The 22381-nt window shown below is 40.7% G+C and overlaps 1 protein-coding gene across 4 annotated transcripts in view; it reads left to right on the forward strand.

The window, feature by feature from the left end:
• The window catches only part of LOC120796489 (ras and Rab interactor 2-like), a 60050-nt gene extending 39893 nt beyond the window's left edge, over window positions 1–20157 (forward strand). For 3 of the 4 annotated variants that reach the window (XM_040139391.1, XM_040139393.1, XM_040139392.1), the window contains 6 exons: window positions 764–855; window positions 4530–6167; window positions 15528–15836; window positions 16039–16170; window positions 16289–16452; window positions 17321–20157. In XM_040139391.1, coding sequence (XP_039995325.1) covers window positions 764–855; window positions 4530–6167; window positions 15528–15836; window positions 16039–16170; window positions 16289–16452; window positions 17321–17737 — 2752 coding nt within the window. In that variant the 3' untranslated portion in view covers window positions 17738–20157. The remainder of the gene's footprint in view (window positions 1–763; window positions 856–4529; window positions 6168–15527; window positions 15837–16038; window positions 16171–16288; window positions 16453–17320) is intronic. The other variant, XM_040139394.1, reaches the window with a different exon arrangement.
• The last annotated feature ends 2224 nt before the right edge of the window (window positions 20158–22381 follow it).

Below are 22381 nucleotides of genomic sequence, written 5' to 3' on the forward strand. Positions count from 1 at the left end.
AGTAAATCTGGCGACAAATGCACTTAGTTGGCAACACTGCCTGTAAACACCCCTTGATGATGCAATAGAAACTGTTTGCACCAATTCAGTTTGAAAGAGCAATGGCCAATAGGGAAACTTTATCAGTCAATCAGTCAAGGAAATTCATGATTATAGGGCTGGCCCTATAAGCTGTTGTGGTCCAGCCAAAAGCTACTCCATAGCGCTACCAGTTGTCAAAATTTTTCACCGGGCACTGTTGATTTTTTTTGGCTTAAATACATGAAGTCTTTTAAACCGACTCAGCATAATATATTTATTCATTCAAAATCCTTACAATGTTTTCCTAAATACACAGAATGCCATTTCATTTATATCTACACCATTTTTAGGTGACTTGCTGTGCCTTTGGGAGCCATTTCCGCAATAATCAAGCAACTGCAGTCATTCATCATGTTTTAGGTGACCAGTTTTCACTGAGAGATAATTACTATTTCTTTCAGAAATCTGTAGGTGTAATTTTCAGCTTTGATACTCAGGTTTCATGGATGAAACCTTTGGAAACCATTTAAAAGCTCTGAAAGGTCTTGTAAAAGATCCAGAGGTAGGAGAGCAGCAGGCACATACTACCCTCCGGCCATACACCCAGGCCAAGCCACACTCCTCTTTTCCAACACAGTGACTCACACACTTTTAGGAAGAGGCTTTCAACCTCGCCCTCTTTCTCTGTCTTTTCCTTTTCTAGTCTTTCTATCTTTCGCTCAACCTTTTCTCATTTTAATAGGGATGTGTTGCCCTTCACTCTGAAGCTTCCAGAGGCTATTGCTTCAGCCAGAACGTCAGCAGATCTTGAGGAGGTTGCAAAACGTGGATCAGGTTTGTTGTATATATCTTTGGGGGACAAGCATATATCGGGGAAGTCTGTGAACTGATGGCAGACTGAAAGTGAAATATAATTTTTATTTATTCCATTTGCAGAAAACCAATGAAAAGTTAGATACATATACAGTACATAAAAAAATAGGCAGGCTTGATGGTGAGACAGAGTCCTTTTTATCTAGAAATAATTACCACAAAATTGGCTGATAACATTTACAAATGTTGCATTTTACACGTGCAAATTATCAACCCAGTATGAAAACATAGTATGTGTAATGCAACCAGTAGGTAAGTTAATGTATATCAGTAAGTGTTCCCATGATCACATTAAGTAGTGAGAATATAGTGTAGTAGGTCAGGGAGAGAGTTTCCGCCAAGGATTAATCTAATAAAATCTGAGAATATAGTAAATCATGTGACCAGAGGTATAGTATCATTGTATCATGTTGTGAGTTGTTTCGTGTAAAACTTCCTTATTGCATCAACAGACACTTCTCCAGGCAGATTCACTTTTTTGCAGTCAAACTGCTTTGTGTACTTCCCACACCCTCTTGCAGATTCTGAAAAGTAGAGTGTTTTATCTCATCCCACATCTGTTGTGTGTAAAAATTGAGGGATTTATTTTTCCTTTGGCATGACACTTATAAAGTCTGTGTCAACCCTGCTCAAAGCAGTAACTGGCATGCTAGTGCTTAAGGTATCACCCCAAGAGACAAAAGCCTTTTCCAGGCCCAGATCTGAGCTGTTCAGGGTGGATATGGACTCAGGGGTTAGCTGGGCACCTCTGGAGCTTTTTCTCCAACCCTAGCTGCAGACGGCCTTGGCCTTATTACAGCCCTGACCACAGAATTTGGAACATTTTCATTCCTTTAATCAGAAGAAAGTGTGAGGTAATTTTTTACTGTAATAAAGTCAGTGGCTATCATCACATGTATTATTTACATGGCTTTTATTTCCTCAAAGAGCAGAATGTTATTATTATTTTGACTTATACCTGATTCCTCTAACTTATATTTTATAATCTTTTACTTAATTTAGCAGTGGTAAAAATAGTGGTTTGAAAACTGTGTAGGTGATTACACCACTTCCCTTTTTATAACCCACTCAGAGAGACATTTCGGTCCATTTAGGCTCTGCTTCTGAGAGTCAGCTCTGAACTATCTGGGCTTACTGTGACATACGTCCAGTGGCTTTTGGTCAAGCAGTCTTAAGAGTTCAGGGTGACACAATGATTTGATGACATCCTCTCTGTAATGTTGTCTTGAATGATCTACAGACATAAATTCCCTCTCTTGTATTCCTCAGTGTCTCGCTCTCTTTCACATGTAAAAGGGCCCCTGTTTAGTAAGGTGACACAATGGTGGGGTTTCTTTGTCTATGAATGTAATGTAGCGACAGTGAAACACAAGTGTATCTGTGTGTGTGTCTATGTGTGTGTGTGTGTGTGTGTGTGTGTGTGTGTAAATACAATCTCTTTGTTAGTGTCATAAAATTCTGTGTTTCTTTGATTAGTTAGATTCATAAGGTCATGGTGGGCTACCTACTCAGTGTGATCTTACAGGAAATCATTCCAGTTAGTTCCACGAGGTGGAACATGTTTTAAATTTGGGAAAAAGAGAACACTTGTCTTGGATTGGGAATTGGAATTGGCAGATATTGTTGAGGTACAGGAAATCAGTGTTAGTAGAGGAGAAAAGTCAGATTGGTGCATCCCTACATATTACCAAACAATTAAATTGCATTACAAAATCTTGAAGTAGTCTTCATAAAGGCAGCAAGATGCAGTTGATAGCTCCAGAAAAAGCTACTAAGTAGACTTTTAGTTGAGATTATTTTTCAGGCAGTCGCAAGGTTAAGAATATACTTTCACCCCAACTTCTTATCCTTTACCTTTTTTTAATTTTTGAAATATTCCTTGATGTGGAAGAACCTGAGTGATTGACCTCATGTCCCAGTACAGTGTGTTAATTTTCTATTTTTGCCTACAGTTCAGCTGTCATATCTCTCTACGAGTTGCCATTTACTTTCCCAGTTACAGCCACCACACCAAAACCACAATCATCTTGGCTTTAAGTCCCAGGTGTACAGTGTTTGTGTGTGTGTTTGTGTGTGCTTGTGTGCTTGAATACTGTGTAGTAGTGCTGTGCTTTGCATATACTTGTGTGAACATGCTTTTAGTGACTAATCATTAATTCTGCAAAATTAGAAGTAAACTTCAAATTTAAAAAAACAAAACAAAAAACTTCTGACTTGGCGTGTCAGAGACAGAGAACAACTGAGAAAAAGACCACGCAACTTCAACTGAAAGGGAGGGAGAGAGGCAGGAATACTGTGTTAACAGCCCGCCCACACATACATTAACATGAGTGAGTCATAACACAGATTGAGTGTGAGTGAGCCAGAGCAGCCAGTCGAGTTTCAGCTTGTGCAGAAACGGCAGTGTGTTTTCTGCAACACCATCAGGATTGTACGGAGAAGTTAGACTGAATGTGAGATCAACAGCTTTGTCTCTGTGTCAGCGACTTTGGGGCCACAGTAAGTATTGTTGCTCTTTCTTTCTGCTCTGTGGTTGTGTGAAGGAGCTGTTCTCTGTCTGGCACTAGTATTCTTCATGTAGTATTGTTTCCACTTATATGTGTGTCTGTGTTTTTTTGCTCTTTCTGGTACGGCTTGGAATCTAAAGGGTCAACAAATGGTTGGGTTACAGTTGTTCAATTCTATTTTCCTATTACTTGTTTACTGGGAAAACGCTCCCTGACAGGCTGAGCCTCTCAGTCTGCAATGACTTTGCACGAAGTAGTATTTAGAGGTTTTTTGAGAAAGGTTATAACTGCAGGATTTGTATTGCATCTTTTTTTTTTTTTTTTTTTTTTGGTTCACTGTAGTATTGCACAATTGGCTTTGGGTCTATAAAATTGTGAGCCACCGAAAGAACAGCAGGAGACAAATAACTGATGACTGACAGTTTCATTGTTGGTAGGGGTGTAATTGTAAACATCTATCTATCTATCTACTAGTTTTAACATAAGGCTGAAATGTAACAAAATGTGAAAAGAGTGAAGGGTCTGAATACTTTCTAAATGCTATGTTTATGTATATGTTTTTATACATATATTTATATATACAGTATATATTTATATATATAAATGAATGTATATATATGTCTGTGTATGTATATGTGTGTATGTATGTGTGGGTATGTATGTAGGCTGCTCCAGTAATTGATATACTCTGGTGATGCTGCCACTAAAGAGTTAGTGTGTTTAGTAGATCTATTTTCAGGCAAATCTTTGTCAACGATGGTAACACTAATTTTGACTTATTACTTCTTGTTTGGTGTTGCTGTAATGTGAAACCTTATTGGTTCAAAGAGGTGATTTTATCATATCAACGATCCTATGAGCTGGGCTAATCTCTTTAGTGTTGTTTTGCTAATAGTCAAAAACTGCCAACGCGTGCTGCTTAGTCCACCTCTAATTGTTGTTCCTCAGTATTGATACAAAACTATTGCTTTCACGTTTCACGTGTTGCATGATCTACTGAAAATAACTGGAATTGGTGTTCCTTAATTATTTTGTCTGAAAGTTTGTAAAAAGGCAGCCACTGAATCTTAGGTTTCATATCATGCCCAAACAATATAGGTACAATATATCTCTCACTGTCTCACACAGGCTTCTGGGACGCTCAGTTGTGCCAAAGGAGGAAGGGCTCAATCTTGTTGTCATTGACAGCAGCTTCCGACAGATCACCTTCCCCTACTCAGAGATCAGTCTCCTTGGCAACTGCCCCAGAGCGTCCTTGGCTTCAAACTCGCACCCCATCTGAGCTTGAGTGTTGCCAGTCCAACGGAGCACTGTGCTTCATCAACCCCCTCTTCATAAAGGTCCACCAACCAGACGGCAGACCAAGCACCACCCCTAACCCCTTGGGCACAGCAAAGCGAGGCCTGAGGGAGGAACCCATTAGCAACAACCTAGAAACCAAAAACAAGGATATTCAGCACTCTTGTAGCAACAGTCCTCAGGTCTGGAGCTCAGATCACAGTGAAAGAAGCCAGTCAGGTCATAGTGACCTGCAGAGCCTTGGCAGAAAACCAGAGCTACAAAATGGTAACAGTAAAAACAGCATTTGCCAGAAGCTAAGTGCTGCAGACAGTGTGTCTCGGTCCCCACCCCCTCGTCCACCGCCACCACGCTTTGTGCCACAAGGCTCAGCCCCTCCTGTCCGGCAGCGCAGCATGCCAGAGAAGATCTCCTGGATCAACATCCCCAAGGAGAAAGTGGAGGAGAGAGAGAGGGGCAGCAGCCTCCTTTCTCGTCTGGGCTCTTCATTAAGCATCAGCCCCTCGTCCTCCCCTCCCAAGAGACTCAACATCAGCTCCCCAATATCCATCTCCCGGCCCTCCCTTCCCCTCTCTCTATCATCTCTCTCTTCCTCTCCACGTCGGACCAAGGTCTCACCATCATCCAGCCAGGAGGATGCCCAGTGCCACTTGGCATTGGAGGACCAGACTATTGAGAAGGCCCTCATTAGGGCCAAATTGTCTCAGCAAAATGCTACCAGAGCCATGGCACAGGACTCCAGCAGTTCTACAGAACATGCACCGATGACAACTAGCAAGCAGGCAGAGATGCAAGGAGAAGAAGAAGAAGGCGAGGAATGCAGCAGAGGTGGCCAGCGGCTGAGTGACATGAGCCTTTCCACAGATTCCTCAGACTCTCTGGATTTCTCTCAGTCCTCAGCTTTCTTCCTTCCTTCTCTGCATGACCCCAGCCCCCCCACTGTGGCTGACTTTAACACCCACCTCCCCCTCTCCCTCCCCCCATCTCACCTGCCTTACTACCAAATGGAAGAAGAGGATGATGAGGAAGACGAGGATGAAGAAGAGCCTGACTATGCCGCCAGCCTTGAGAGTGACCAGGACCAAGACCAGGACCTGACCATGGTGCCACCGGGACATCGTACAAATCGTCGCCCCAGTGCTAGCGCTTTGGTTCTCCAAAAGGCCCTGCGAGGGCACCTGCGCAAGATGAGTGGCGTTTTCAACTCACTGCTGACGCCTGAGAAGAGGGCGATCCGCAGGATTGAGGAGCTGTCCAGGGATAAAGGCTCGTACTTCGGCTGTCTGGTGCAGGACTACCTGAGCTACATGGGTGAGGGTGTGGGCACACAGGCTTGGCAGAGCTACGCCTCTGGACTGGAGCTGCTGCAGACTCTCCGCCAGTTTATTACTCAGATGAAAAGCTACCTGAGACAGAGCTCTGAGATGGAGCCACCAATCGAGAGCCTCATTCCTGAAGATCAGATCGGTGAGTACAAAAAAATCTACTTCTTCCATCTTTAACTCTGGCTCTTGGGTCTGTTTTGTCACTCTTGTTATTTCACTAGTTTTGTTAGGAATGGCTTGTGCGCTTCAAATCTTCACTCTGGAAAACAATGTCAGCTTAATGCTTTAATTATAGTAACTGTATGTTGTGTTCCTAAAGGTTTGGTCAACTCCTATTAGATTACTGCTGACATGGCCGGGCTGCTCCATTTTTCAACATTTCTACCTTTTAAGCATAATGACCTCATCCTCTACTCAGCAGGGATGGTGGTGGGAGTCATTTCTATGTATTTGCAAATAATTCAGTGATTATTTTTAGGAAGTTTGAATGAGTGATATATTTATGGAGAAACCTTAATTTTGCAGAAACACTATGTCACAGAAAGTGTGTTTAATGCAAATCCAGAAGTTTCACTTCGATATTTCAGCAGTAAAGACTTTGGAAAACTTGCCCTCACGTGTTTGCAGCTAGATGTGTGCATGTCTGTTTATGTGTATGTACACATTTCTGGTGAAGCCATGGCCATCAGGCTGCATGATTAATTGTTTTTGACCCCCCTTAAATCTCATTTTTACATGACAACATTTCTGCCATCTTTACATTAGCTGCATCAAACCAAGTGCTCCATTCTCTCCATAAGCCATTTCAGCAAATGAAATAACTGTTTTTCACCATATGATGATGTGTACACAGGATGACGGAGAAGATTTGAAAACAAGTCTGTGTGTTTCATGGTGAAGTAAGACAGATAATGATATGCCGCTGCTGTGTGCAACTTATAAACAGTTTCACTGAAGTTTGACTGTCGGCATAGTGTAGTGCATAGTGCACCACAGTGAGTGTAGACCGGGGGAGGATAAATAAGCATGCTTCTGTTCCCATTTAAAGCCTCAAAAAGTTGATTTATTAGAGAGTTGGCTACTGAAAAAGGATTATGGTCGAGGCTTACAATGTCTTTGGTCTTCCCAGTCATGTTGGATCTTGCAGCACAGTATATAATGTTTACATTGTGAGAAGCCGGTGCCCTGGCTGTGCAAAGTTGATAATAGTTTTACATTTCAATAGTGATCATATTGTTTTTCCATCTTTCTAAAGAAAATATATGATGCAATTATAATAATGAAGAGAGAATATGTTGCTCAAGAATAGTAAGAGAATTGTGATCTCAATTCTGATTGAAAAAAATGGTGATTCACATTTTACCTAAAATCGTGCAGCCCTATTGTATGTTGTCATGTATGCTGGTAAGTCAGCGTCCATGTGAAAAACAAAGTAAGTACAGGTGAATATGGAGTCAAATCAGTCTTACCTGTTGAAACAGAGTGCACATTTTCTGTAATCCATTACTAACATTTGCCTTCCCTTTCATTGCCCCTCATTATATCCATCCTTTATTGCATCTTACAATACCATGACAGAAATATGAAAGCAGAAAAACCAGAGACTGCAATACACATACACAAGAACACACACATACACACACCTGCCGGAAGAGCGGTCTGAATCATGTAGGCCAAGATTCAGTGGCTGCGTTAGACCTTGGACAGAATAACATGTAAACAGAGCACAAAGAGGTTTTTATCACAGGAGGAAGGGGGCTGTTGAACCAGCCTGTTTCTACTGGCCCCAGTCAGTGCTATAATTGCAAAGTCATGAATTAAGTGAAATGCTTTTTATCAGTAGTCATCACATAGCATGAACACCAATCTGTAATCCTGACATTTTACATTTTTATGTTGTTTTTTTTAGCCAGTTTTTAATTCTTATAAATATATTTAAATTAAATTTTTACTGAGCTTTTTTGAAAATGTTATTGTTGACAATGACAGCATCTGTTATTTGATCCTTTTTCCGAGTACAACATTTTTAGTAGGGGTGGCACCCCATCGATTTTACACAACAAGATCAGTTTACTCATCAGAAGAGGTGCTAATCAGCCTGCGAAAGCAGTTGTCTGATGTCTTGTGTGACTCTTTTCCACATTCTGAAAAAAAATAACCCTGATGATATCATAGACACCTCATCAGGGGTCTCAAAGCCTGTGCTTCGGACTTTAAATGTTGAGAAATTAATGGAAAGGCTGCATTACTAACTGGAGGTGGTGGTGTTTGTCACACAGTGAAGGTCTAATGAAAGACTATCCAGTTGCATTGTGGGAAAAGTAGGGTCTGGTGTTTTTGGAGCTTGACTCATACTAGGGACTAAAAGTCAGGACATGTCAGTCTCCGAGCTTCCGTTTTGACCATTCTTTTTTAAACCTGTGTTTCACGATTCCAAGAACTTTATGGAAGAGACATACTTGATTACCAGTGCTTCCTTTTTAAACACCAAATGATTAGTTACATCTTTTACTGACTGATGCAGCAAGCTTTACCTTAAGCTCTGAATCTCCGCTATGATGAAGGTCTTTCCAGGAAAAAGTCCCTTGGTGCACAGGAAGTGATGCCTTTTTTATGATGACAGTGGTTGGGATTTTTGGAAAGTGAATTAAAACTGAGTAGATGTAGAAATAAACAAGCTATCTATAAAAACTTTAACACAACATCCAAAGAAAATGGCACACAAAGGTTTAATTAAAAAAGATTGTACAGTTGGATGAAGAAACCTCACATTGTCTACTACCTTTTACATTTTTCCCCACTTTTTGGTTAAAATTTATAACTCCAACTGGTGGCCTAGGGTGTAAGACAGGGACCATGAACTGCAACGTCCCTGCTTCGTATTTGGCTGCTGACCTTTGTTGCGTTTCATTCCCTGACACACTCTCCCCTCATTTCCCTTCATTTTCTCCTGTCAGACACTTAATAAAGGCATAACATTTCAAAATAAAAAACCCGAATAAATAACAAAAAGAGAGATTGTCAAAGATGAGAAGTTGAGGTTTGATTGATACCTACTAGTGCAATTTCAGAAGAAAAAAAGGCTAAAATTCAAAATGTAACTATATTTTTTTCATGTTTGTATGCCACGTGTCATGGTTGACCCCTTTCATGCCTGTTTTCTGAGTGGCCTGTTTTTCACAGGTATGACACACTGGGAACTGCTGTGCTCATAGTTCTTGGAATAGTTGCACAATATTTTGTTGTGGCAGTTTCAGAAAGTGTTTTCTGCTCAGCTTAAAGGCTAGCCAGTCCAGATGGTTTTGAAAGGCTGCCTGCCAAGTCATGCAATCTCTCTTACTCCAACTCCAGTTCTTTTATACCAACTCTCCAATCAGGGTGTGAGGATTTGTGGCAAGCCCCCTTCACCGTCTGTCTCACTCTGTCTCTGACACTGTCTCATTGCATTTTTTCTAGGTTACTGTGTTTCTTTTCTTCTCTCTCTTGCTCCTCTACATCCAGTCTCTCTCTCTCGTCTGCTGTCCTTGCTTTAATGTGCCAGTATTTTGGGTAGGGCCTTTGATGCTTTCATGGAGTATTTGATGTAAATGAACGATGGGTGATCGGGAGTCATGATATCTTGATACACAATACGGTCCCTTAACTGGGATTCTGCCTTTAATACCAGGAAAAGTAACGCAACATTAGCAAAATTTAGCAAATCGAGTGCTGGCATCAGGGTGTAATGTGGCATAAAAACAATGGAAACAAAAAAGAAAAAAAAAGGGAGGATGCATAACATCAGGATGCCTCTGCTGAGGCAATGAAAAGAAAGCTGGAAATGACATCACACACATTTTAAAGGCAACAGTCAGAGGGTTTCAAATAAGAAAGATGCTGTTGTTGTTGTCGTTCCTCACTCAGCAGCCTAGCCATGTCTGTGTTTGGGTTCAGGATATTCAGACGGGATGAGAGGATTTTTTTTAAAGGGCGGGGGAGCAGAATTGAGTTTGTTGTATTCCAGCCGTCCCACATAACGAGTCATAGCTGATAGCCTGGGCCAACTCAATGTCATGAAGCTGTTGTGTTGCTGCACAAAGTTTTCATGTGTGACAATAACATCAGCAGTATCTGCTGATAGTATAAGCATCTGAATTTGTGATGTTTGCTGGATTGGAGGCATAGTTCATCATTTTGGGAAAATATGTTTATTTGCTGTCAGGGTTAGATGAGAAGACTGATACCACTCTCTTATCCAGCTGTTCAGTATGAAACTGGAGCCAGCCTCTTGTCAGCCTAGTTTAGCAGTCCAGCACATAAGCCCTTGTAAACCTGCAAAATGTCATTCTTAAACAAAATTTTTGTACAGATTAAACAAATGATATATTACAGGTTTATTAGTGAGCTTCACAAGTGTTGATCTCTGCATTTTGTTACTATTGGACATATACACAGCTATGAAGTTCATAAAACTTTAATATTTGCTGTACTGAATGTTTGCTGCTCGCTCGGGTTTATTATCACATATGCCTGACAGACATACAGGGAAAAAAAATGTCTCTCCTCATGGACCTCAGTGCAACGTACAGTAGAACAGACGTACACATAGCACACAGTCTTAAAGGGTAAGAGGGAGCACTCTGACATTAGCAGCAACAACTGGGATGTAAACAAGGTCCACTGTACTTTCTCCTTTTGTTGCAAACTTGAAATGTTGGTGGAATTTCAGCAAAACAGTACTAAATTAGCATGAATGAAGTCCCAGTGATGATAAAAAAAAAACTGTCGAGGTGTGCTCTTTGTTGATCACTGATGCCGCTGTAAGCTGTAAAGGTAGACTGCTAAAGTAACAACAGCAGTGAACTCTCCCAGCAGATAGTACAGCCGGCACTTCACAATTGTAAACTCTAGCAGCAGAGAACAGTCTTTGAAAACAAAGGATTCATGCACCTTTCCCTTTGAATATAAACTCACAGTCTTACAAGTCCCACCAGACAGCAATGGTGCGCTGCCATTTCAGTAGCGAAATAGCCTGTCCATGTCAGTGGCCATGTCCGGAATGTTGCTGTGTAGCCATGTTTCAATGAAACCAAAGATGAAGGTACAAATGGAATGAATACATTTAGTAATTTTGTATTTGTAGCTTGTTTTAAATCATAGGGAGAATGAGCTGTGATGGCCACTGTGGGGAAAAAAACTCCAATCGACAAAAAATAAACATCACAGTCCCTAGCCATAAATGCCACAGCAATGACGGCAGAGACAGACAAATTGAAAAGAGCCTAAGATACTTGAGGATTCCTACTTTAAAGTTACATGTTCCTTGTACACTAGCCCAGGACAGGATGTTTGGTTAGCGGCTAGAAGAAGGCAGAAATGATATTTGGTGAAAGGATGTTTCTATCAAGTGCAGCCTTGGCCGTTCCACTGAAGTGTGGAAACTTATGTACACGATGAAAATACACTCACACTCTTAAAAGTCTGAAATACACACTACTTTTTTTGAAGAACCCTAATTTGTATGTCTGTAAATCTCCCCTAACATCTCCCTATTAGAATTACCTGAACAGCTCTTCGCTTTTTGCCCAGTGCAGAGTGTGGAATTCCCTGTTCTTAATCACTTAAACCGACCTGTTGGGAGTCCAGTGATTACTGAGCTCTAGGAGAAGTATTCAGGCGAATCACGAAAATTCTTGAAATAAGAGGTTTCTCTTTTGCAAAGCCAGAAAAGGTACATATTGTGCACTCAAGACTTTGAATTACTATTTTCTCTCATCCTTCAGGCCAATCACTGTGTAATAGGACTACAGCTAATGATTATTTTACAAAATAGAGAGAATTTGGAAATTTTTGCTTAAAGAAATGACTGGAACAATTAGTCGATTATCAAAATGGTTGCAAATTCATTTTCTGTTCATTTATATTTCTTTTGTCCTATTGTTATTTTTCACATTTTTCTTTTAGCACTTCCTAAAGCACTGCCACATTGCATTTCACTACACAAACTGTTTGTGTATATGACAAATACACCTTTGAATCCTTCAAATCCTTAATAAAGGAGTGGTACAGATAGATAGAATTGGGAAGAGGTTTGACCTGAAAAAGCAGCAAGGAAGTGGTTTCAGGCAGTAATGTTCTCATGTTATACCCATGCTGAGACTTTCCTTGTGCCTTTTTAAGGGAATCATGGCACAAAATATTTTATTTTATGTGTTACCATTTCATACCCTGATCTGTAAGATAGTTGTCCGAGCCACAGGTAGTTTCAGTAACACTTTCGGGATGCCAATGAGAACATAAAATGGCGGGAAAATGGTTACTTCCAAGAAGACAGGTTATTTTGTACATCACAGCAACTAAAAATCCATATGTTAACAAAAGTCACATCCTGGACAATTAAAATTAGTTGGGAAAGACCAACAAATCCACTCACTCTTCACTCATAATCGGTGCCAGTAAAAAGTAACAAAAGAAAAACAACTCTAATCGGGTTGGGCACCCTACTTACCGGCAGCTCTCAATCAGTATTTGGTTGTGGAGTGAGGAAGTGAGAACCTGCTGTTTGTGAGAGATTTGTGAATGGTTGGCCATTCCTGTGCATATCACATCACGCTCACCTGTCCGGTCCAAGTCTGGTAGAGGTATCAGGAGGTACCATTAATGTGGGTGTGGAGAAATTTTCCATTAAGACCAGCAAGGGAAACGCAATTAAACCATTCATAATGACAAGAATGACAAGAATGACAGAGATTGATTATGTAAATGGAAGCTGCTGGCCGTCATCCAACTCTGGTGCAAGGTCAATCCCGTGTCTGCAGATGTGCTCAACCAAAAAAACTGCTGACTTCACCCGATTCTGGAGAGTAGTCAGCAACACACTCACACATGGTCCTTATTCAGCAGTGCTGTGGTTTGGCCTCCCTCTCTGCATCCTTTCTGTCTGTATTATGATATCATGGTTTGTGTTAGTCAGACTGCACGAGCTGAGCTTGTAAAAGCTTATTTTGACACTGTCGCTGTGTGGATACAGACCTCACTCTGCAATCTGCATTATTCAGCTCTAGCAACAACAACACACTCAACTTTCCTTAACTGTGATGTGTACAGATGGTGAACAATTGCACAATACAAGTGACCAAATAGTAGGGATCTGACTTGACAGTTTCCAGGTAGCTTGTAGGTCTTCACTGATACTATTGTGGCTCACAGTGTTCACAACAAGACTGGTGAGGAATGAAACATTAACCTTGGCATTTGATCTGAAATTAGGAGATTACCTCAAAATAGACTGACAGTCTATCCCTGCCATTTCAAGAGTGTATAAAACTGCCCCTGCAAACACATCAACAAACATTGAGACAGTTTTAGGTCATACATGAGTTCACATGCATTTCTTCTGATGTGGGAATACAAATAGATTTCTAATAGACATAAATAGACCAATCAGAGTGATCTGCGGATCTTTCTACAGTGTTGATATCTGAGGATTTTTTTTAGTCGTCATACTGCAGTTGTTTTTTCAGATATCAAACAATCCTTCATATGTGGGAATATCAGCTCACAGACGCACAGTCATTTGATTGAAAGATTGTCAGCAAAGACTGCAATATTTCTGAGTCCTTCATTACACATTCAGCAGGCGTACCGTTGTGATTTCCTGCTGTTTCAGCAGACCAGCAAAGTTGTTGAACCACACTATTACACTTTTTAGCTTAATTTCTGTCCTTTCTCTGTATTTAAGTACTGCCAACTCTACCAGAGTTTATTCCACTTCATGCCCATTGAATTACTTGCTTGATCAAGAAAGAGAAAAATTAAGTTCACCTATTGTGTTTTGAAGTTGAACATACAGTCACTTGTGTGTTTCTTTTTACTTGACATTTACCAAATAACAGTTGAAAAACTAATTGCACTTGCAGCATGTCCAGTGGCTTAGATCAGCATGCAAATGAGATGGGATTTAAAAAAGATAATGCTGGGAATATTATACTGTATATTTGCCAAAATAAAATTTTCAAAACTCTGTTTTCACTTTGTCATTATGGATAATTCTGTGTAGATTGAAAGTCAAAAATAGCAGTTTTATCCATTTAAAATTAAATCTACAACAGTTAAGTGTGCAAAAAGTGAAGGGGTCTGATACTTTTTGAAGCCACTTCCTTATTCCTCTGAGCCATAGAGCTCCATTGTTGTCTAAAAACTATTAAAAACACATCAGTGAGTTTAGACTGTTGCTCTGTTTACTTTGGATTAATCGGCCGCTGAATATAGTCCCCAACAGATATCTTATTTCCTTCTGTTTGAGTAACGTTTGATAAATCTACTTTGACCAGATGTTTAAGGAAATTGCAGAGGTTTACAGTATGTCTTCATTAGGGTTTGGGCCTGAGAGCCGCAGGCAGGGTACGTAACACAGATAGTTTTGAGAGACAGACTTAAGATGGGCTCACACTACAGAAATTTTTGGCTGATTATTCCTGATTCACCCCTCCTGACAATCGTAGGAGAAATCTGGTCTGAGACCTTGGTCGGCACTGATGTTCTGCTCAAATTATCTGGTCATTTTAGGGGTTTACAGGCCCAGTCTTAAACTTCCTGAATCACTTGCAGACTAATCAGGGCCGCCCCATTATTCATCAAGTTAAAATCTAGATAATTCCCATTATGATTACGTCAATACTTTCCCAATACCCAATAACGTTAGTTCCCGAGCAGCCGGCGGTGTTGCCGAGCAACAGTAAACATTCTGGCCCTGGAGGCTAACGTTAGCTAGCATACTACAGTCGACAGATATTAAAACTGACAGTTAAAATCTCACCTGCTCTTCTCACTGAAGAACAGAGAACCCGTGTTGACCACGTCTCCCAAACCATTTTCTCATCCAGACTTGTTTAGCCTTCAGCTTTTGTTATTCCTCACTACAGAGTATCACTAACGTTACAGCGAGTTGTTAAACTACAGTCTCAATTGTGTATACTTTTGCTTCCCCATGAAATCACGTGAGGTGGTGCATTGCTTCCTGATTACTCCCTCTGGCACGATAATATTAATAATATCCTGTAGTGTGTGATGCACCATTATTTTCAAATCTTGTAGTGTGTGCATGTTTAAGATCAGGGAGAAGAACATCTTTGAAGCTTCTCCTTATTTGCGTGATGCAACCTGATTCTAAAATCGGTTACAATTCTCCTGTAAAAAAAAAAAACTCCTGTAATTTGAGTCTGGTTTTACACAATGTTGATTTAATACACTGGTGAGCCAATGATGAATGAATCAAAGAATGAACACACTAAATGTAAACTAAATATATGAACCTGTCATGGCTGTTGTGAGTTCATCTGTCTTCTCTAGCGCTCTGAATGCTCTCTCAGTGAGTGTGTTCTGTTGCCTGTCAAGCTAAAATGCATTGGTCATATAAGGATGGAAACACTTGTTGACTTTGAGCTGGCTTTGGAGTGTGCTAGATAATTTGAATCGAAACTTCATCCAAATTAATAAGCTACCCATTTCTTCCTCTCCTCAGACCGGGTCCTGGAGAAGGCCATGCACAAGTGCGTCTTGAAGCCTCTCAAACCGGTGGTGAGCTTGGTTCTGCAGGAGTTCCAGGTGCGTAGCGGGGCCTGGCAGGAGATGAAGGAGAACCTGTCGCTGGCCAAGGCACGGCAGCCGCAGGAAATGGGTGTGGCTGACACGCCGCCCCCGGATCATGTGGCCATAGAAAAGATCAAACACAAGTTCCACACCATGTGTAAACTGTACTCCCCAGAGAAGAAGGTGACCTTGCTGCTGAGAGTCTGCAAACTCATCTACACCATCATGGAAGATAATTCAGGTAGACACCAAGGATACACACAGATAAACAAAGATTTAAAGTAACTTCTCACTACCGACTGAACTTGACATAAGGAGTGCTAAGTAAGCTTTAAATAATTTTCATGTATGAGGTGAGCAGTAGGGGAAAGACGGTCACCTTCAATCACGTTGAACAGTAATCCTAAAAAGGATCTAATGACACTTGTCTGTCTGTGTCTCAGGTCGTCTGTATGGTGCAGACGACTTCCTGCCGATGCTGACCTATGTGTTGGCCCAGTGTGACATGCCCCAGCTGGACAATGAGATACTTTATATGATGGAGCTGCTGGACCCTTCGCAGCTTCATGGAGAAGGTATCTTTGTTGAATCTGGAGAGCCTCCACAAAAACACTGCAAACTTAAGCTAAGAATATTTGCTTTTCAAACTATCTACTTATCGTGAACACTCTGCCGCTGTGTCTCAATATCCAGGTGGCTACTACCTGACCAGTGCCTATGGAGCGATATCTCTGATCAGAAACTTCCAGGAGGAGCAGGCAGCCAGAGTACTCAGCTCTGAAACCAGAGACACACTCCACCAGTGGCACCGCCGCCGCACCACCCAGCGCTCTGCACCGTCCATTGATGACTTCCAGGTAAAAACAAACACACTCACACGCACACACACAAGCACACACACACACACATTTGAACCGTAGACTTTGCCTTAAATTCCTTTATTTGACAGCAAAATTATTTCCATGAGTATAGTGGTTGTTTTTATGTTTACAAAAGACAAAAGAAAATCACCTGGATTTTAGTATTTTTACTGCAAGTATGAAGTCCTTGGGCGTGTTCTTAGAGTCATTCTTATATAAGTATTTATTTTCTACTTCATCTCCAGAAAATCAAAAACCATTGTTAAAGCGCCCACAGTAAAAACTGAATCCTTCTGAGAATCGTATCCTCCTAAATTAGCATCACTATTTAGAGCATTTCTTAAAATTCACTGTTTTAAATTACAATTATGTAATGACCTTTTTTTTCCTAAATTTTCTGTCACTTTCCTTGACCACAAAGGGAGGTGGCTAATTAGTTTTAACACCTGTCTTGTTTGGATAGGTCTTACCTGGACAATTTTTGGTTTTGAACCCTTTTTAATGGATGAACATTAGTGCAAAGCCAAAGACATGATGAAATGATCATAAGAAATGGACACACATACCCCAAAACAGGGGCTTCAAGGAAGTATACAGTGAAAGTGGTAGACAGTGTCTAACAAAGCCAAATTCAGTCACTCACTCAGGCCATGATGGTGTCTAGGTGGGCTGGAAAAATACTTTTAATTTTTTCCGACAGCTGGTTTTCATAAAACTCAGTCATCTTAGCCATCCCCTTTTGAAAACATGGGGGTGAGGATGTTGTCCAGTCCATTAAAATTGGTTCTCTTGGTTGCTTCAGTCTTTATATATTTGACAAAATGAGAATTGATATCTGATTGTGCTTCTTCTGACTTTCCCTCAGAACTACCTACGGGTGGCGCTGCAGGAGCTGGACAGTGGCTGTACGGCCAAGACTCTACAGGTCCGACCTTACGCCACCGTGGAGGAAGTCTGCCAGCTTTGTGCTCAGAAGTTTAAAGTGCCAGATCCTCAGAACTATAGCCTCTTCCTGTTGATGGAGGGCAGCAGCCAGCAGCTTGCACCGGACACCCACCCTCAGAAGATCAAGGCTGAGCTCCACAGCCGCCCGCAAGCCGCTCCTTTCCACTTCGTCTTCCGTCGTGTGGCCAACAGCACCTTGTCATCAGCTCCCCTTGATACTAAACCCAACCTCAACACCCTCACTGTTAACTCTGACCCCCAGGCCAACCTGAATGACCTCAGCATGGAACTGTCAGCTCTGAGTCTCAGCCTGCCAGTGGACCGACTGGAAGTTTGAATGTGGTCTTTGTCTCCCAGCAGTGAAAGTATCAGTCATTATCTCCAACAAACATGGTTCCATGAGACTGAAATGCACCAGCATGTTGAAAGGGTTAAACTGGGCAAAACACTGTGCAGCAGCAGTCTTTACAAAGCCTGACTTCTCCTTTTGGATGACGTTTGTCTCAGACAACTTTTCACTGGAAAGTTCTTTCTTAAAGACAGGGGTGAAAGAGGAAAAGAAAAAAGGAGGGAAGGAAATGAGAGAGATTGAGTCTTTTTTTGACTTCCTTGGCTTTAGATTGGGCATCGGAGCAATACTTTACTGAAGACAGCTCTAAAAGTCTTACCACATAGTAAAGGTAGAGGTAATTTTAAGTGTTATTAAAGACCACTCAGATGTGTTTATGGTCTTGCCGTCATGCTGGTGCTTGAGGTTCAGATTCAGGGTCAGTTGTTATTGTTGCTGCCTTTAAGGTACATTGAGGGAAATCAAATCTCAGATACATGTGAAACTAATCTTTGATTAATCACTTTAAATATACAACAGATTTATTTAGGTGGCATGTATAACTATGATTCACTTGTTACAGTTGCTGGTAAACTGTGTTGTTTTGTTTTGTATATTTTGAAACTCTTAGTCCTTCAGATTGACTGTTTTAATGGATTTTGGCGACACCCAGTGGTGTCTGGTGCACATAGCAATCTAATATTTTCCGAAAACTTCTATTTGAAGCAGAACATTTAAGGCCTCAGGTGGGAAGCTATACAGTTTACAATGACAAAATTATTTAGAAGAAAAGAAGAGGAATTCAGCTATACAGCTACACAATCTTAAACAAATACAGACACCTTAAAAATAATTTCCCATGGGAAAGTGGACCCAGACTTTTGGACCTCGCTGTACATATAAAATTTGTTTTTAACCTTGCTGTAGCAAGAGCTCCCAATGTTTTTGCCTGCATAGTTGTACACCTTATCTGTATGGACTACCGTGAAATGATAATCCAGTTATATCAAATCCATGACTCGTGGTTTATTAATCATCAGTCAGAGAGCCACAACCGCTAGTTTTCCCCTTCTTCTTTCAACATGTAGTGTTTCCTGTGCATAAAGCTGCCTATTTTCTTACAGATCCCAGAATTATCAATGAATGTTAAAATATGAACCAGTGCCTAAAGACATTGGATGGCTATATGGTGGTGGGAAACATACATAATGTTTTTTTAAATGATCTGAGAAAATATGTATGGTCTGCAGTAGGAAGCAGTGTGCCTTGCAGTAACCAGTTCTTTTTTCAGAGGTCTGATAATCTCACTTCTTTCTAACTCTACACCCCCAGATTGTTTTTGGAAACTTCAGCCCCAGTCAGTACTGACTCAAGTGACATCACTTAAGGACATTTATCAGACTTCACACAGCTCCCTCTGGAGACACTAAAAAATCCTTGAGATTCTTCAGTGAATTTTGAAAAAAGAACTACATACTGATAAATACTACAAAATGTTGGTAAGAAACAGTATCAAATATGGTAGTTTTTTAAATGATTATTTTAAGGATTAACATTTTAAAAATTTTTAAAATATTGTTCCTGCATGTACTTTGTGTTTAAGGGTAATGTCAGAAACAGGCAGCTCTGCCAGTGTTTAAAAAAATGTAACATTCATTTATGTATGTACTGATTATCCTGGTGATATGAAAGATACTATATCATAGATATTACTTGTTAAAGGGCATCTTCTCCATTCAGACTGACAACATGTGACTGAGGAACAACTGTGGTTGGCTGCCATATTATAATTTGAACACAGTCTCTGTACTACTGACAGATGTTATGGTTTTATTCTGGTGAGAAATAGAGGTTGTGTGGACTTCTTAGCTGGTCTGAGGTCACTCACAGTGAAACGTGCTGTATGGCTCTTTACGGATCTTGTAGAAGTCTGGAAAGAAAAATTTTCTCTGAGAATATAGTGACCAGAGGAGTATTACTGAGATGGGCCAACTCTGCAATACACACTCTATTGTATCAGTATTGAGTTTGGTACCATTAGAAAAAATACTTGAAACTTTCTTGTGAATTTTAAATGTTTGTTAGTAGAGAGGAAACTGAAAAGTGATGTGGCTGAAGGAAACCTGAGAGCTGTTGGAGGCAGTTGAGAAGTATTAATGTCATGTATCAGTGTATGTAGCCTGTACTTAGCTCACCATGTATATCTCTGGGGGCCAAGTGTTCAAAAGTTTGAATTGACTCATACTGCTATGTTATTGTCAGTATCACTTTCTTTGATTAAGCAAAGTGAGCAAATATATGTATCTGTGCAGGGATTTTTCACAGATGGCTTTTCCATGGCTGCAATATTCTTGTCGGTGTCAAATTGTCATTTTCATCCAGGAGACATCTTCCTGCTCATTATTTGTCATTAAATAATATCACAAATATTCTTTTGTACTTAGTAAATGTTGGAAATGGAATTACATGTTTGACTTTGTGTTTGTATTCTATCGAGCTGTTGTACAAGAACTTCACTTGATGGTGCTTACATCTCACATTTTCACACAGTCTGTCCAGTTCCTGCTGTCATCCCAGCTCTCACTCAGCTACTGATCAGACGTTTGATGGAAACCTCCCTGACACTCAGGATTTACAATACAATTTAATTTCACTCTATTTATTTATTGCTTTAACACATTGTCAGCACTACTTTTATTGAGAATGTAGCATGTAGGCCATAGACCTTTGGCTGGCACCAATGCCTGACTGAAATATCTCCAGCGGGTCAAAGTCTTCACTTCAAAACCCTCCTACAAATTGCCAGTAATCTGTTGGATCCTTGGTGTATCTGGGGGAAAAAAAGACACACTAACCTTAACTGAAAAGTCCTTAAAAAGTAGGATTTCCATTTTTTTTTTTAAACTATTCCTTTAAACAAGCTTAAACTAACTTTATTTAAATTGTTCGTACCGACATTTGCCCTTATGAGACATTCTGGCAATGTGAACACATTGGATTCACAACAATGGGCACTTACCACAGATGTATCATAGCAACTTTTTTTTTAAAAGCCAATTGCTACACAAAAATCAAAAAAACCGTCTAATAATTTTATTAACTGCAGCTGCGTTGACCCTGTTATGACATGTCTGAGGGTTTTGAGAGGTCCTCCCAAGAATTAAATGAAGGATTGATGATAATGATGATGATGATGACAAGTCTTTGAAGAGGGGCTACCCCCCCCCCCCCCCTTCAGTGTGCCAACTCAGAGGAAGGAAGTCAAAAGTGAGAGTTACTCAGTTTTTTATCACCAGTTAGGAAAATGTCTTACAAGGGAACCATAATGAGATCATTAAATTACTTAAAAAAAAAAAATACTTACTACTACATACAGCTCTGGAAAAAAGTAAGAGACCACTGCAAATTTTTCTGAAATCAGTATCTCTACATGTATGACAGCCATTCGATTCCAGGGTCTGTTGAATTCCAACACAAGCACACCTCATTCTACTTAATGAGGTACTGATTAGGTGATCACCTTAACCAAATCTTATTTAACAAGGAAAAGTATAAAAACAACTGCTGTGGTCATCACTATCCTCTTGCAATAGGAAAAGAAGGGTTCAATTCTGGCTTTAATGGCAGAGGGATACAGTGAGCGTAAGGTTGCTTCCATTCTTACAATTTCTAAGATGGCGGTTCATAAGAACAAGGTCAAGCAGTGGACATTGGGGACAACAAAGCAACACACCGGCAGAAGGCGAAAACGAATCTCCACTGACCGGGATGACTGTCCACTCATTCGAATGTCACTCAGCAACCATAGGATGACATCAAGTGACCTACAAAAAGAATGGCAAATGGCATCTGGGGTGAAGTGCACGGCAAGAACGGTTCGAAACAGGCTCCTAGGGGCAGGGCTCAAGTCGTGTAAAGCTAGAAAAAAAGCCCTTCATCAATGAGAAGCAAAGAAGAGCCAGGCTGAGGTGTGCAAAAGACCATGAAGATTGGACCATAGAGGACTGGAGTAAGGTCATCTTCTCTGATGAGAAGCTTTGCCCAACACCTGGTCGTCTAATGGTTAGACGGAGACCTGGAATGGCCACGGTATCTCACACCCACTTTGAAATTTGGTGGAGGATCAGTGATGATCTGGGGGTGCTTCAGCAAGGCTGGAATCAGGTAGATGTGTCTTTGCAAAGGACGCATGAATCAAGCCATGTACAAGGTTATTCTGGAAGAAAACTTGCTTCCTTCTGCTCTGACAATGTTCCCCAACTCTGAAGATTCGTTTTTCCAGCAGGACAATGCTCCATGCCACACAGCTAGGTCAATCAAGGTGTGGATGAAGGACCACATCATCAAGACCCTGTCATGGCCACATTATTCTCCAGACCTGAAGCCAATTGACAATTCTCTGGAATGTGATCAAGAGGAAGATGTATGGTCACAAGCCATAAAACAAAGCTGAGCTGCTTGAATTTTTGCGCCAGGAGTGGCACAAAGTAACCCAACAGCAATGTGAAAGACTGGTGGAGAGCATGCCAAGACACATGAAAGCTGTGATTGAAAATCAGGGTTATTCCACCGAATATTGATTTCTGAACTCTTCCTTAGTTAAAACATTAGTATTGTGTTGTTTAATAATGAATATGAGTTTGTTTTCTTTGC

Source organism: Xiphias gladius, chromosome 11 (assembly GCF_016859285.1).
Source record: "Xiphias gladius isolate SHS-SW01 ecotype Sanya breed wild chromosome 11, ASM1685928v1, whole genome shotgun sequence".
Taxonomy (NCBI): domain Eukaryota; kingdom Metazoa; phylum Chordata; class Actinopteri; order Istiophoriformes; family Xiphiidae; genus Xiphias; species Xiphias gladius.